The 15,866-nt window shown below is 36.8% G+C and overlaps 1 protein-coding gene across 5 annotated transcripts in view; it reads right to left on the bottom strand.

The window, feature by feature from the left end:
* The window catches only part of ARMC8 (armadillo repeat containing 8), a 104,056-nt gene that overhangs the window by 77,936 nt on the left and 10,254 nt on the right, over window positions 1–15,866 (bottom strand). For 4 of the 5 annotated variants that reach the window (XM_012664300.1, XM_012664320.1, XM_012664309.1 and 1 more), the window contains one exon: window positions 5,117–5,193. The exons of the other annotated variant lie outside the window; for it this stretch is intronic. In XM_012664300.1, the coding sequence (XP_012519754.1) occupies window positions 5,117–5,193 (77 nt within the window). The remainder of the gene's footprint in view (window positions 1–5,116; window positions 5,194–15,866) is intronic. 5 annotated transcript variants of the gene reach the window in all.

The raw sequence follows: 15,866 nt of genomic DNA, 5'->3' as shown, positions 1-15,866 counted from the left end.
CCACAGCATCTTATGGTTCCTTAACAACAAGTGAATACGTAATTTTGAAAATTAAACACTGGCTCAGAAATTAGATATTTATTATGTTTAACTTTTTGTTTTATCAATATATGACTACAAATCACCTTACATTCTCCAAAAATGATAAAGAGTACAATGTAATGAATGTATTAATAATAAATGCCAAAATATTTTTGTAGCATACTAATTTTTTTATATATGTAATCTTTCCAAAGAACATAAAAAATGTTAGAATATTATACAATATGGCAGCATATACTTAGGTAGTTTATACATATGAAAAGATATATATATGCATACAAATACACAAGTATTTTTGATGTTCAAAGTTAATATCACATACACATACATATATAAACAGTTCGTCTGCAGGTAAACACTATGTCACTTTGATTTAATAATTTCTGGATAATTCTGCCCTCCCTTTTAACCATATTCTCTGAATTCTGTTTCGGAATACACAGTTTTAAGTTAAGAGTCAGATCACTTCATTATATTTGGTATTAAAGTCATCTTTGTATATGTTTTCCCATAACATTTTTAAAAACGATTAAATATTTTTTAAACAGATATTTCTTTTTAAGGATATTTCTTTTGAATTATCCTAAAACTTAACCCTTTAACTTAAAACTTCTTAAAAACCTAAAGTTTTATTTTATGAGAACTCATATCTTTAGCTCATGCAAGAAAATGGGACCTGCCTATTTCTACTGAAATCAGATACATAATTTCCTGAAACCAGAAAATTAAATAATTATTATCAAAATAAACTCATGTCATCAATACATTAAAATACTTGAAAAGAAACTTTAGAAATGAATTCTTGGTGAAAGCATAGAATTCTATTCTACAGCATCCACAACTGCGTGACTGAATTCATCAGAAGTCTAGTCTAGCTTTCCAATTCTATCCAACTTTGAAACTACAAAGCCAGCCACTTTTGTTTAAATCATTTTCTGCCTTTCAATGTAACGATATCAACATAGGACCGCATAAGGTTATCTGCTGATCTTTACATTGAGAATCACTAATGTAAAAAACAGACCACGGGCTCTAATTTAGATACGTTATAAAACACACACACACACACACACAATGCTGAGGTAGCTTCATGATCTACAAAAACAGCTGAACAGTTATTTTTCAACTATGAGATTTAATATAGCTGAACCAATACCATGATAACTTCACCAAAAAATGTCCTGCAATTATTTTATTTTATTTTTTTTTTGAGACAGAGTCTCACTCTGTTGCCCGGGCTAGAGTGCTGTGGCTTCAGCCTAGCTCACAGCAACCTCAAACTCCTGGGCTCAAGTGATCCTCCTGCCTCAGCCTCCCAAGTAGCTGGGACTACAGGCATGCGCCACCATGCCCGGCTAATTTTTTCTATATATATTTTTAGTTGTCCAGATAATTTCTTTCTATTTTTTTTAGTAGAGACGGGGTCTCGCTCTTGCTCAGGCTGGTCTTGAACTCCTGAGCTCAAAGGATCCGCCCGCCTCGGCCTCACAGAGTGCTAGGATTACAGACGTGAGCCACTGCGCCCGGCCACGCAATTGTTTCTTTAAGTCACACTCACATCTCCACAACAGAGGAAGCTCAGAATTTGTAATGCAGGGTATTTTATCTCTCTGTTGTAGTTGCAAAGGCTAGTTTATGACCTACACAGCGACCTCCCTCCTCTCTCTGTTCATATCTTACTCCACACCTAATAATCTTCTATTCAGTTATGCACATAAAATTTTGCTCTTTTGGAGAAAAAGATCTGATTTTGTATTCAAATCTTTGATACAATAGGATCATTCAAGTTTATGCTAAATATTGCACTACGAACAAAAATGTTATCTCTAGATAACTCCTCATTCTTCAAGAACTGAAAATCAAGCAGTTTTGATGCTTAACATTTTTCAACAGGGGCATACTTACTCACTAGGTAAAATGGTCCCTTGTGATGTGAGTTATCTACAAATAAGTTCCCTATTTTTACAGGTAGAGCTATAGCTCTAACTCAGCTGAATATTTGAGGTAGCCAGAATAAAGCAACATGGTAAACAACTTATAAAATCATAGTTATAAATATGATGAAAACTCATTATTCACTTATAATTTCTTTGATTTTTTTTTTCTGCTAGTATGTTATATATGTTCTCAATCTATTAACATCTATTACGGGGTCTTGCTATGTTGCCTAGGCTAGACTCAACCTCCTGGCCTCAAGTGATCCTCCTGCCTCAGCTTCCCAAACAGCTCAGACTAAATCTGACATATATTCACAATCTTTATTGAGAAAAATCAGATTTAATGTAGCTAGAAAAATGATAAAATTGTAGTTGGCTTGTACCCAAAGCTGTAAATCTTGTCAATTCTTTTATGTCCCTCCAATTAAATATTTTTTACTTAAAGTTATTTCAGCCTCTGTCTTTTCCTTCCCCGAAATTAGTAGGCTACTTTTGGTTGTTTACACTCTGTGGCCACCTACCTATTTTGGTCTAGTAATGGTCTCTCTGTGACTGTGTAATGTGTACACAAAGGAAAGAATTGGTCAACTCTCTTTTCCTAAATATGAGTTTGGTCCCCTTTTTCTTCTATCAATATTGTATTAAACAAAATTACTTACAAATAGATAAAATGCTAAAACTAAATTCACTTTTCATTCTCTTGACCATGTACGATTAATTTTCAGAAAGTGATAAAGTTCAAGAATTAAGTCAAAAAGAATAAATACCCTATTTGGAAAAAAGGAAGCTTTATCAAATCACACTACATGTATCTCCATAAGGTCAGCTCTACTCTAACCTAAAGTGAAAAAATATTGGGTGATCTGTTCCTTTCAAACTATAAACAGATTTTAGTATTGTAAGTAGCAATAATATTTATCAGAATAAGGTATCACTTGCAATCTCTTGTTGGAGTCAAGAATCCTAGGCACCTCCCTCTTCTCCTTCAGTTTAAACTGTTTAATCTGCTTGTTTTTTTTAATCTGAGTTTTCCTTTCTCTTCTTTGAAGAGAATCACCTTACTTTCGGAGTTGTTTTGAGGCTAATAACAACCAACCACTTAAATGCCAGTTGGTGGGTATCTACAATATATCAGGCTTTGAATTTTATAATTCTGACTTAATTCTCACAATAAACTGGCAAGATGGGTAGTATTATTCTCTCTTTACAGATGATGAAATTGAGGCTCAAGGAAATTAAGTAACTTGCCCACTCACACAGCTAGGAAGGGGCCCCCCCTAGGAAATGTCAGAACCAGGAATTCAACCCACTGCTGTCCAACTTCAAAGCTTATGCTCTTTCTACTCTACCATCCCTTCACATAAACAACCTTTCTTTGTCTAGGTAACAGCTAATTATGTCTGAGACTTGATAATTTTTCAAGAGGCACTAAGGCTATCAAACTACACTTTAGCTGCTTTGTTATAATTCAATCTTTCCCAATGTTCTTTTATTGCTTGATATTCTATCAACATTTGAGAAGCTATGCTGTTTTTTGGTAAGTGAAAAATTTCTCAAAGTGACAGGTAACACTTGAATCAGCTACTTATATCAGATACAACTCAAGATACAAGTCTATCACACAGAATCCTAGGTTCGTAAATTTAGCTTTCTCCTAAATAACCATAGTAGCAGTAATAATAATGATAACATCATTTTCTAATATCATTTACTGAACACTTAATGAGTCTAATATTTTCAACTAAATTACTTATTGAGCACTCTTAAGTGATCATTAGAATTATCTACATACAAAGCTGTCTGGCTGTGTGGGGAGAATATGCCTGTCTAAGGAAGAGTATTAAATTAAACTCACCCCTCAACTCAGTTGTATGTGTTTGGTACAACCCAAACTGATTTATTTAACAAATGGATTTAATAACACTTTCCCTGGTAATAAACTAGGGTAAAAGGGAGTTAAAGTCTTTAATTAAGGGGACAAAGGCAAAGTTAACATAATGAGAAAAAAAGAAATATTGTATCCTATTGTTTCTATAAACTGAGAAGATGTGAAGGTAAGTGTCAAGTATCTCCAGTGGGTCCTGACCAGCTCCTCATTTTCCCTTCCAGCTCAACTGAACAGCTGAGCAGCCTTAAACCACTTTTACCTCAGCACTCCTTATAAATTCACACCACCTCCAAGACATTCCTCCTAGAATGCTTAGGGGGAAGGAAGTGTCTGAAGAAACTGGTATAAACAAAGCCTCCTAGGGTTGAGCAAGAGTTAAGGTAGTACTTGGCTGATAACACTAAGGGGGTAGGAGAAGAAGAAAAGGACTCACTTATTTGTGCCCTCACTGCTACCCCAAATATATTATATCTCATCTTGACCCTTTTGTGTGTCCTTTCTCCCTTGGACATAGTTTAGGCTGGTGGATCCTCCATGTTAGGTGGATCCTAAGGAGCCTTAGACTGTAACTTCTTCCTTAGGACTAACGTGTTAGGAGTATGATAATCCCAAACTCAAAAGGAGAGGAAATTCATCTTTCAGTCACTTGAAATCTTATACTATTCATCCTGCTTAATTTTTTAAAAGCATAATCAGTTTATGCTTCCTCTCATGTCTCTTCTCGTTAAAAATGAGGAAATTTTACAGGAAAGAAGGACATTTTGGTTATCGAGAGTTTATTTAAATTTTCTAATGACCACTTTCTAAATTCTGATATTTAAAACGTCAACAGGAGACTCAAACCTTGGTGACAGTTAATGAGTTAACCAAAAACAGTACAAAACAAAACCAAAAAACCCTACTGACCTATTATCCCACTGCTTTTCACTTATAAAATATCATCAATTTTATTCTCTTGCTTTTGTGAATATTATGGTAGCAAAAGCATTCTGCAAAGGAAAAATTTTTTAAATGTAAAACAAGTATTCTACAAAAAAATGAAGCTAACTGTGTCAGATAACAACTATCCAAAAGACAATTCTTTACAGTAAAATATTAAAAGCCATGAATGTCAAGTAGTCTTTCCAAAAAGAAGCCAAATGAAAGGAAAAAGTTATAATCCTACATTTTCAAAATTATAATCTTTGGCAGATTAAAGTGTGAAAACAAACAAGACTTTTTGATAGACTCTTAAATGCATACTACTTACATGACACCTTGTAGAACTTTCTGGGGATCAGGGTCAAATAGCCTGTCAACATAGTGGCGACTGCTAGCTGTTACTTCCTAGAAAGTGGGGGGAAAAATTACGACATCTGAAGCCATGCAAATCACAAATCACAGTATCACCTACAACATCAAAAATGTTAGATTAGATTAGCTATATAATCTAACTTAAGGTAAATGCATTAAAATTTCTATAAAATGCTTATTTTTGCCTCTTTACGATATGGGACACTTAATCAGGTGATTTTTCTCTTTCAGATATCAAAATAATTGGAAACCACATGTTCATTTCAAGATGCCAAAGATCAGTATTTTTCTAAGAACACCCAATTTCAAAAGTAAGAAAGTCCATGAGATACTACAAATTTTGCAATGCCTTAAAACTGGCAGAAGAATTTGGAAAATCAACATAACTACAAAGCACATAATAACTTTGTTCATTTAAAAGTTAGAATCAATGGGAAAAATATTAAGTATATTTTTGTAAATACTGTATAAAATCAGTCTGAGAAAAGCTTGTGACAAGACAATAAACAGTAAGATACAGAAGAAAGAATACATACAATACTTCTTAACAACTTAACTGGTCAGTAGGTCCTTGGTAGTGAGCCCCGCCAAGTTTCACCAACAGAACTGCGTATATGTGTTAAGAAGCAAGCTAAGTTTCTTCATTAACTGCTGCTGGATGTCACACATGTATAAAAGATAGATAGGAATGTTTCTTCTGTTTAGTACACACTAAAGAGGAGAAAATCTGGCTCTCAACTAAGGAAAGGGGTGAGGACTTCATGGAACAGTCTATAAGGGGCAGTCTAGGTATAAAAGGACCACCTTTAGACTGGTATAGAAGAGTTTAACTGCTAGGGAGCAGAAATAAGAAAAAAATAAAAACTAAAATAAAGGAGGTGTCACACTTTCTGTGGAGGAACGCAATTAAGAATTAGGGTGATTTGTACGTGCAACAGAGCTGCGTAGTCTGAATTGGATAAGGATGGATAGAAGTACACAGGGTATAAAGAGCAAAGTGAGAAGGCCGGGAGCAGTGGCTCACGCCTGTAATCCTAGCACTCTGGGAGGCCGAGGCTGGTGGATCGTTTGAGCTCAGGAGTTCGAGCCCAGCCTGGGCAAGAGCGAGACCCCATCTCTATAAAAAATAGAAAAGATTAGCCAGGCATGGTGGCATGGGCCTGTAATACTTAGGGGTAATACTTTTTTATATTTAATTTTCAATACCTAACATTATTTAAAACAATATATATTTAAGAACCAGAGGAAAAGGAGTTTTGTCCCCCGCTGGATTACCCTTATTTACTGTCACCCATTGACAACAAATTATTATAGGGAAGAAGAAACAACTTTTCTAGTTTACTCAGAACCCCAAATCAGTAAAAGAGTTCGTTGCCGTGATATAATGCCAGCTTAAACTTCTGAGTCATCAAAAATAATTCTGGAGAACTACACAAACTCCAGTTTCCTGATAATATAGTTAACCAAACTCACAGTATATTTTCATATTCTCAACTTGCTACAAAAATATACTCGTAGGCAACTCAAATACCTGTCTTTAGTATGCACTCCATTTATAAAGAACAGTGGCAACAAATAAGCAAAAATAATGAAAACTCTTATGCCCACCACGGTACCATTAAAGCACCTGCTACTGGGGTCCGTTTTCCTCAAAATAATGGAATCACAGAGTTGGAAGGATTCAATAATTATCTGCCCAATCCCTTGGTTTACAAATGAAGCTTCTTATGATCTTTACCTATTTGTCAGATCATCAAATGTTAAGTAAGGACACAAATAACTCTACAAATATATCAAGAAACAATATATCAAGAGCAAAAGCTAGGGTAAAACTGGAAAAAGCATTTCTGTAATACAAACAGTAAGTTTTACCACTCCATTTGAGTACATATGTTTTCCTGGCATTCTAACAGAGTAAGTTCTTTTGAGCAAATCAGACCCTTAGAGTCCCTCCTATCCAGGGACTGATCTTAGAGAAGTTGGGTTTGGAAAATAGATAAAAGTACACTAAAATGGACAAGGAAAGAATGAGTCAATATCACAATCGTAGTCATAGGCATGTGAAGCCAATACATGTAAACCATCAGCAAGTATACCAGTTGCTGGCACTGAAAAAGAACAGAGGATAGAGAGGCAGCCACAGAATGTAAAACACAAAAGGCTAACCAACAGGTGGCCCATAATTAGAGATTTCAGACTGCCTTTTGGTTAAAGTTCTATGCTAGGTGCCAAAAAGGTATAAGAGGACACTAAGGCAGAGCCTTGCACTTAAGGAGTTTACAATCTGTGACTGGTTGCCATGTAAACAAAAAATGATTATTTAAGCCAGTGGTCCCCAACCTTTTTGGCACCAGGGACCAGTTTCATGGAACACATTTTCCCATGGACGAGGGGTGAGGGAGGCAGTGGAGCTCTGTGGCGCAGTTCCCCACCAGTCCACAGATCATGGATTGGGGACCACAGATCTAAGCTGCCTAGTAGCAAGCAAGCTCAGGGGATATAGTCACTTATTCAACTTTATTTTACTCTGTACTTTTGCCTAACATATTCATTTGTCTGTCTGTGTGGGACAATTCTCACATTTCACTGCTTTCCCTTGTAGATCAGGTCACTCTTCCCCTTCCAGCTTTTTTGAGAAGCCAGCTTCAAAATTTAAGAGCTAGGGAGAGAGGGCAATCAATTGGTACAGATATTAAATAGGTTGGTCAAGGAAAGCACTCTAAAAAGGAGACATGTGAGCAAAGACTTGAAAAAGGCAAAGGAACAAGTTATGCACCTATTTGGAGGCAGAGCTTTTTAGGCAAAGAAAACAGCAAATGCAGAGAGTCTATAATGGGAATTGTCTGCCATCATCAAAGAACAGGAGTCTTTTATAGCTGGAGCAGAATGAGCAAAGGAGAAAGCAGTAGGAGATGAGGTCAGAGAACAGGGGCCAGATGGTAAAGAACTGCACTATCTGATAGCCAGTAGCCTCATATGACATTTGAAATGTGGCTAGGAACTGAATCTTGTTTGCTTGCTTTTTAACTTTAATTAATTAAAATTAAGAAACCAATACTAGATTCAGTTATTTAAAAACTTTTAAGAATGGTTTAGAACTACTTGGATATATGAGTCCACTTTTTCGACTGTGTGAGTTGGAAAGCCATTTAGAGGGTTTTGGGAAAATAGAGACATGATCTGATTTATGTTTTTAAAGGACCACTCTGGTTGCAATTAGGAACAGACAAATGTGTGGAAGGGGGGCGTTTACAGGACAATAGTAGGGAGACTAGGTAGAGGGTTATTTCAATCATCAGAAAAGCTATTATTTCAAAGACGATGGTAGCCTAGAGTAGGGCAAATATTGTGGACGTAAGATTCCAGATAAATAGAGAACTTAAAAACAACTGTCAAATTGGATATATTGTTAGACTAGATGCAGGGTATAAGAGAAAGGAGGAACCAATGGTAACACTTAGGGTTTTTACCAGAGCACCTAGAAAGATTAAGTTGCCAGTTAATGAGATGAGGAAGATTGTAGGAGCTGCAGGTTTGAGTGGGAAAATCAAAAGATCAGTTTTGAGGCCAGGCATGGTAGCTCATTCCTGTAATCCTAGCACTTTGGGAGGCTGAGGTGGGAGGATAACTTGAGGACAGCAGTTCAAGAACAATACAGTGAACAACACAGTGAGACCCCATCTCTATAAAAAATAGAAAAGATTAGCCAGGCATGGTGGCATGGGCCTGTAATCCCAGCTACCTGGAAGGCTGGGACAGGAGGATCACTTAAGCCCAGGAGTTTGAGGTTGCAGTGAGCTATGATGATACCACTGCACTCCAGCCTGGGCAACAGAGCAAGACCCTGTCTCAAAAAAAGAAAAAAGTTCAGTTTTGGACATTTTAGGATTGATAATCCTATTAGACATCCAAATGAGGATGTCAAGCTGCAAGTGGATAGGATAGCCTAGAGTTTAGGAAAAAGTTGTGGGCTGGAGATACAAATCAGGGCATTGTTGGCATTAAATGGGATAAGTTCACTAAGGAAGTGACCATGGATAGAGCAAGACCTAAAGACTATGCTCTGGAGCACTCAGATAAGAAGCCAGTGTGGTGGGAAGAAATCTTGGAAGTCAAATCAGAGAATATTTCATAAAGGGAATAATCAACTATGTCAAATCCATGGTCTGTAGCATAAAATGATGACTTAGACCTGACCATTGGATTTAGGGACAGGGAGGTCACCAGTGATCTTGACAACAGTAGTATAGTGGGACCAAAGCCTGCTTAGAGAGGATTTAAGAGAGAATGGGCGAAGAGGAACTAGAGAAAGTAAGTAGAGACAACTCTTTCAAGGAGTTTCATTGTACAGGGGAGTGAAGAAACAGGGTAGTAGCTAGAGGGAGAAGTAGAGTCAGGAGAGATTCCATTTTTTAAGATGGAATAAATTAGAATATGCTTATTCACTGATAGAAATTTTTTAATGGAAAAGAAAAATTAATGGTGTGTGAGGGGAAGAAATTCTGAAACAATGTTCATGAACAATTGAAAAGAATGGGATTTACTGATCAAGTAGAACATTGGAAGTACAATAACCAGAGGAAATTAATTAGGTGGATATGGCGGTAAGAGCTTATGAAAGTCCTCTTCAGATTACTTCTATTTTTTTAAAGTAAAAATGGGGGAAGAAATGTGAGTGGTTTGAAGAAAGAGGGGAAGGAATAAGACACTGAATGGCCAGGAAAATGTACCAGGACTGCCAGGGAACACTAAGGATCCTCCTGAGGTTCATGATTATAAATTTAAAGTGAAACCAGTCAGCATGGCTGTTTTCTTCTCCAGCTACATTTAAATGCACAGAAGCAGACAGGCATGAAGAAGAGAGCTGGATTTAACTGAAATTTTACAAGGCAAGGATGACAAAGGTAGAGGAAGGAGTCAACTGAGTTGAAGGTATATACAAGGGTATGATTATAATGAAGGCTAGTGAAAAAGTGGTAGAATTAATAGACTGTAGGTAACAAAGGGACTGAAGGATTATTGACACTGGGGTAGTAGTAGTAGGGTTGGGAGGAGAGAAGGCAGTGACCAGGATGCTTGATATTGTGATCATAAAGGGATTTTAGTCATTGGTAAGGTCAAGGTCTAGGAAATGAACATTGAAGCAAGTACCTCAAGGCAGGATGGAGGATATGATCATTGCAGAAGTCTAGACTTTTAGAAAACTGTTTATGTAAATAATGGAACTCTCATAAATTATCACAGGAGTAGTACTAGAAAGAGTGATCACAACTAGGAGGAAATGAGGGAATGATCAAGGGGTCTGTAGATGATTACAACAAGGTAGAGTCTGATGAGATTCAAAGCTGAAGTTTTTAGAGAAAAGGGAAAGAGAGGGGTGTGAAAACACCAATGAGGAGCAAGGAGGGCCTCTCTTCCCACCTTTAGGCCAAATGATACAAGGAATGTAAGAGGAAAAACAGCCACTAGCTGAGAAGACCACAGGAGAAGGCAGGGGAAAAAGCATTATCAGGTGAAAAGTCCAGTTTCATTCTTAACAAAAAGCTGAAGAAAATGCTCAGAGGAGAGGATATAGGAAGTCCAGTGAAAGAAACAGAAGACAGACAGGGATCCAGATAGAAAAGTAAACAGACAGCTATGTGGGCAGGAGGAACGATCCTAGAGTCCCAGGCTTCTTATAGTTAATGTAAACAGAGATGAAGAGCTTAATCCTGATGGCTCCAAGGCAAAGAGTAGAGGTGAGGCTCTGAGTGTTGGGGGCAGGTAAACGAATTTTGGGGCCCTTCCTCATTCTTGACAATAACAGTACAGATGCTGGGGACAGCCTGTGGGAATTTTTTTTTTTTTTTTTTTTTTAAATCTGGGCACTCTTTGTTTACTCCAGAGAAGCACTGGGGTTCCTTTATCCCTCCTGCCCATGGAGGCAAGGAGGTTAGGAGGGTTTCTGATGTTCTGTCCTTTCAAAATGTGGCTTCGTTCTCACTTCAAAACACCAATGCCCTTTTGAGTTACTTTCTGTAACTTCCAGTAGCTGGTAGGATTTGTATATGTGGTGATTACTCCATCCTCCCAACCAACAGAGTCGATGTGTCAAGCAGCCAGCTAAAACTCAAGGTACAGTCTGTGCTCATGGAGAGCAAAGCTAGCCAGGGTCAGGCCTATGAACTCTGTCTTCTGGCATAGGGCTTCAAACAAATGAGCTTGCAAGCCCTCAGAACCTAGCTCTGAACTCATTTTACACATTCAAAACTGCAATAAAGCCACCACAAATGTATATGTTATTAATAAAAACTTGTTAATTTTTCATTTGAAAATGTACATGGATCCCTTTAGCAGAAAATTTGTAGACATCGAATTTGTGAATCAGAGTTAACTCCAAGAAGTTGATTCTCCTGTGTGTGCTACACAGGTGCTGATGGCTTAACAAAAAAAAAAAAGGAAGAGGGGAAGAGAAGTCTGAAGCAAATTTCTTCTTTGAGGAAAACAAAAACAGCAACAAGTAATAAATTACATTCCATTGTGAAATATTAAGGGGAAGCAATTTTCCTTTTATTAAGGTAACCATCTGTGACAGGCAGCCTCTAAGATGGCCCTCAATAATCCCTACCTCCTCCATGCCCTTGTACAATCCCCTTCCCTTGAGTGAGGACTGGACTTAGTGATTTGGCTCCAACAAATGCAAAGACGACGAGATGCCATTTCAGAAATTTCAGCTCTTTTGCTACAAGGGCATGAATACAGTCATCTGTGACATATGTATCTTGCTCTGTAAACCTTTATCTTGATTTTGCTCTATAATCCTATTTTGCTCCCCCTCAGTAAATTTCACCTCATGTTTGCCTTAAAAAAAAAAAAAAAAAGAAAAGAAAAGAAAAGAAATTTCAGAGTAACCACCTACAAACCCTCCTCTCTCTCTCTGATAGAAGAAGCTAGTTGCCAGGTTGTGAGTTGCCCTATGGAGAGGCCCACATGGCATGGGCCTAAATCCTGCCAAAAACTACATGAGTGAGCTTGGAATTGGATTATCCCTGAACTGACCCTTCAGGTGAGACTGCAGCTCCTGCTGACAGGACAACTGTAATTTCAAAAGAGACCTTGGGCCAGAGGCACTGGCTAAACCACACCTGAATTCCTAACCTACAGAAACTAAGAGATAATAAATGGCTGTTTTAAGCAGGTAAATGTGGGGGCAATTTGTTACACAGAAATAGAAAATGTATAGGCCTTTAAATTTATGTACATTTATCATCCAAACCAGGATAAGTTTAAGAGTGTAAGAAAGCATTATTAATTATCGTCACAGAATATTATGCATAACCCAAGAGTATTGGGGACAAATTGAATTGTAAATTTACCCTACCTTCTATTCATTTTTAGTAGTACAAAAGAAATGAGGAAAAACTTTTTTTTCTCTCTCTCTTTTTTTTAATGCCATTAGCAGAAAGGGAAAAACTTATAGATAGCTCAGAATAGTGGTCAGATGTCCTGAAAAGGCAAACTAATTGCTTCTCTGAACTAGGGTGAATTTAAGCCACTTCTTTTTGAAAAGAACTACTTCAGGAAGGGTTTTGGATGACAAACTGCTAAGTCCCAAACTTGTCATGAATACGATTTAACTTAAAAATTAGGAGAAGTAAGTGTTTGACTCAAGTTTTAGAGTGAAACTGTAAGTTTACTAGACAATGAAGAATGAAAGGTTAAAGGCTAGTAAGAAACACCGAACTTTCCAATAAAGCTCTGCCCTGTGTATATTTCATTAAAATACAATGGTCTTTATTTCTAACATACACAGGCACTGTGTAGTAGAAAGAACAAAGGATTTGGCATTTGAAGACTTGGGTTTGAGTCCTAGTTTTACCACTTACTAGCTATGTAACTTTGGGCAAAAATAACATTTTGAGACTGTTTCTTCAATTATAAAATGGTAATGTTATCACATAGCTCAAAGTGTGGCTCAAATGAGATAATATACAGAAAAGCCCCTTGTAAACTGTAAAAGCACCCTACAAATAATGATTTCAGGAGAATTCTATTCTTGCAGAAAGATGATAACTGCCTTAACAAGTGAACTAATGCCCCTTTCAGTTATTCACATTCAAGAGTGAGCCCAATTATTCAAAGATCATTGTCCTCACCTGACAGCAGCTTACTCTCAGACAAAGCTAAAGACTTAGCAAGAATACACTTGTTTAGTATGTTACAGTTTACAAAGCATTTTCATATCTATTTTCTCATTTAATTCATGTGCTCTTTAAAAATTAAAATAGTATTACAATTCCCAATGGGGTATTCTGACTCCCCCATAAGAAATAAATGTTTAAATCAGTTATTGCTAATCAGAATTTAATACAGCAATTAGTACACAAACCACTGGGAACTTCAAGATAAAATTGTTCATAATTCAGCATGGTAAGAGAAAATCCTGGCTTGGGGAAAGATCAAATATACACACAAAAATAGTATGTTTGAACTCTACTAAGATTCAGTTTTAAATTCATTTCAGGGTGAAATTCAACTTGTATCATTAAATTTACCAGGTATTATACTAGGTGTTGCGAATAGAATCTCTTACCCTCAGGGGTTTGTAGCCCAGAAAGGAAACACATTTAAGCAAATAAATTACAAGTGTAACTTGTAACAAGCCATTAAGTTTAACCATAAAAGTGAACACAAAGTAAGAAGAAAGTTGAAGACACAATTAACTGAAGTTAGGAGCCAGATGAAAGGTAATGTCTAAGCAGTGGGGATGATTACTGTGAAAACCTAGTATTAATTTGCCAGGTGAAAAAGGGAGGGAAAAAAATAAGGACTCTAGGCAGAAAGCACAACATATGAGGCAACAAGTGTGTTTGAGAAATAAAATGCAATTTAGTATTATGATGAAATAGTATATAGATGGGAATACAAAATAATGCTGAAGTTGTATTTTTTAATACAGTCAATAAATATTTAAACAGCTATGCAAGCACTATTCTATGCAATGAACAAACAAAAAGCCCACCCTTGCAGAGTTTATAGTTTGGCAAGGGGAGAAAGATGAAAAACAATAAACATAATAAATAAATGATATAGTATATTAGAGGGTTATACACAGTATGGGGAAAATATTGAACAGCACATTTTATTTCCAAGTCTTTATACTGTAACTATACTGTCCCCTCCTGGAAGAAGAGAAAGGGAGGGTACACTTAAGATACACACATCACTCAGAAAGTCCCATGCTCTCAGCAGCTCTAAACAGGGGCAGAACTACTCCTTAGAATACATTGTGTAAATCTGGGGAAGTGACTTTGGCTGTCACAGTGACGACAGGTGCGACTGATATCTAGTGGGCAAGGACTAAAGATGTTAGATGAACTGGGACAACGGGCACACATCCCATAACTTTCCACTATCCAATCATGTAAGCAAAAAACCCATTCAGAATTACCTGAGCCTAGAATCTAACTCCATTTTACACATAAACACAAAATATGTTTTTACCATTTTAATGTATAATCAATCTTCCAAAAATGTAACTCCCATATGAATGAAGAAAAGGCTGTACTTTGTCTTGTTAGGAACTTTACTAAAAGTCTTTAATTACAGAAAGTCACATAAAAATACCATTTAAGTAACCACTACAACATACCTTTATCAGTCTGCAGTGTAGCTGTCACATTCACAGCCAAACTACATACATTTGCAAACATATCACTAATTTATTACTTCCCTTTGGTATAGTAGAACCTAAATATGCATTTAAATGATATAAATTAGTGTCCTGTCTTTCTCCTTTATTACAGCTGGGGCATTATGCCAACTTTTAAAAAGCTACATGTGAAGACGGTTAACTTATCTATGAATTTCATTTCAGGATAGCCAAGGAAGTGCCACAAAATATCTACTGTAAGAGGGTGTGAGTCTGATAGAGTTGAAAACCACTAACTGAAACAACTCTTAATGTTTCAGTCAACTAGGAGCCCCAGAACCTCTTTCCTATCCCCAAAATAATGTGAAACCTAAATTTGCTTTTCTGCTACCTCTAAAATCCTGAGTCCAAAAAGTACTACCTTTTATCACTGTGACAATTTACTAAAACGGCAAATAAGTGCACTGCTCAGATCAGTCACAAATTTGCAACAACTCATTTTACAGCCCAAGGACACTCAATGTACTAGTAGCTGTCCCTAAAACTGCCACAATCCAGAATATCGGAAACCAATACTTTAAAAGTAGCACATTACTAGACAATTCTTTCCTAATTTTGATGGGAAAAAATCTGCCTCCATTTGAAACAAGACAAAAAACAACAAAGACCTTTTACTTGCAGAAAGTATCCTGCCCTTCCTATGCATTCCAAAATTCTTACTTGTTTCCGAAAGTAGAAAAATTAGAAGAAAACACCCAAGTACAACTTAAAATCCAAGATTTGGATGTGGATTTGGTTGTTTTGTTTTTGTTTGCTTTAATTTTGTTTTGCTTTTTGTATTCTAGTAAACTTCTGGCCCCATTAGGACTTGATCAGACTTAAACATTCAAACATTCAACTCTTAGATTTCTCGTTTTTTTTTTTGAGACAGAGTCTCACTCTGTTGCCTGGGCTAGAGTGCCGTGGTGTCAGCTTAGCTCACAGCAACCTTAAACTCCTGGGCTCAAGTGATCCTACTGCCTCAGCCTCCCGAGTAGCTGGGACTACAGGCATGTGACACCATGCCCGGCTAATT

Source organism: Propithecus coquereli, unplaced genomic scaffold, assembly GCF_000956105.1.
Source record: "Propithecus coquereli isolate 6110/MARCELLA unplaced genomic scaffold, Pcoq_1.0 Scaffold12, whole genome shotgun sequence".
NCBI classification, from domain to species: domain Eukaryota; kingdom Metazoa; phylum Chordata; class Mammalia; order Primates; family Indriidae; genus Propithecus; species Propithecus coquereli.
The sequence above is the reverse complement of the archived record's forward strand: the minus strand, read 5'-3'. Positions and strand labels throughout refer to the sequence as shown.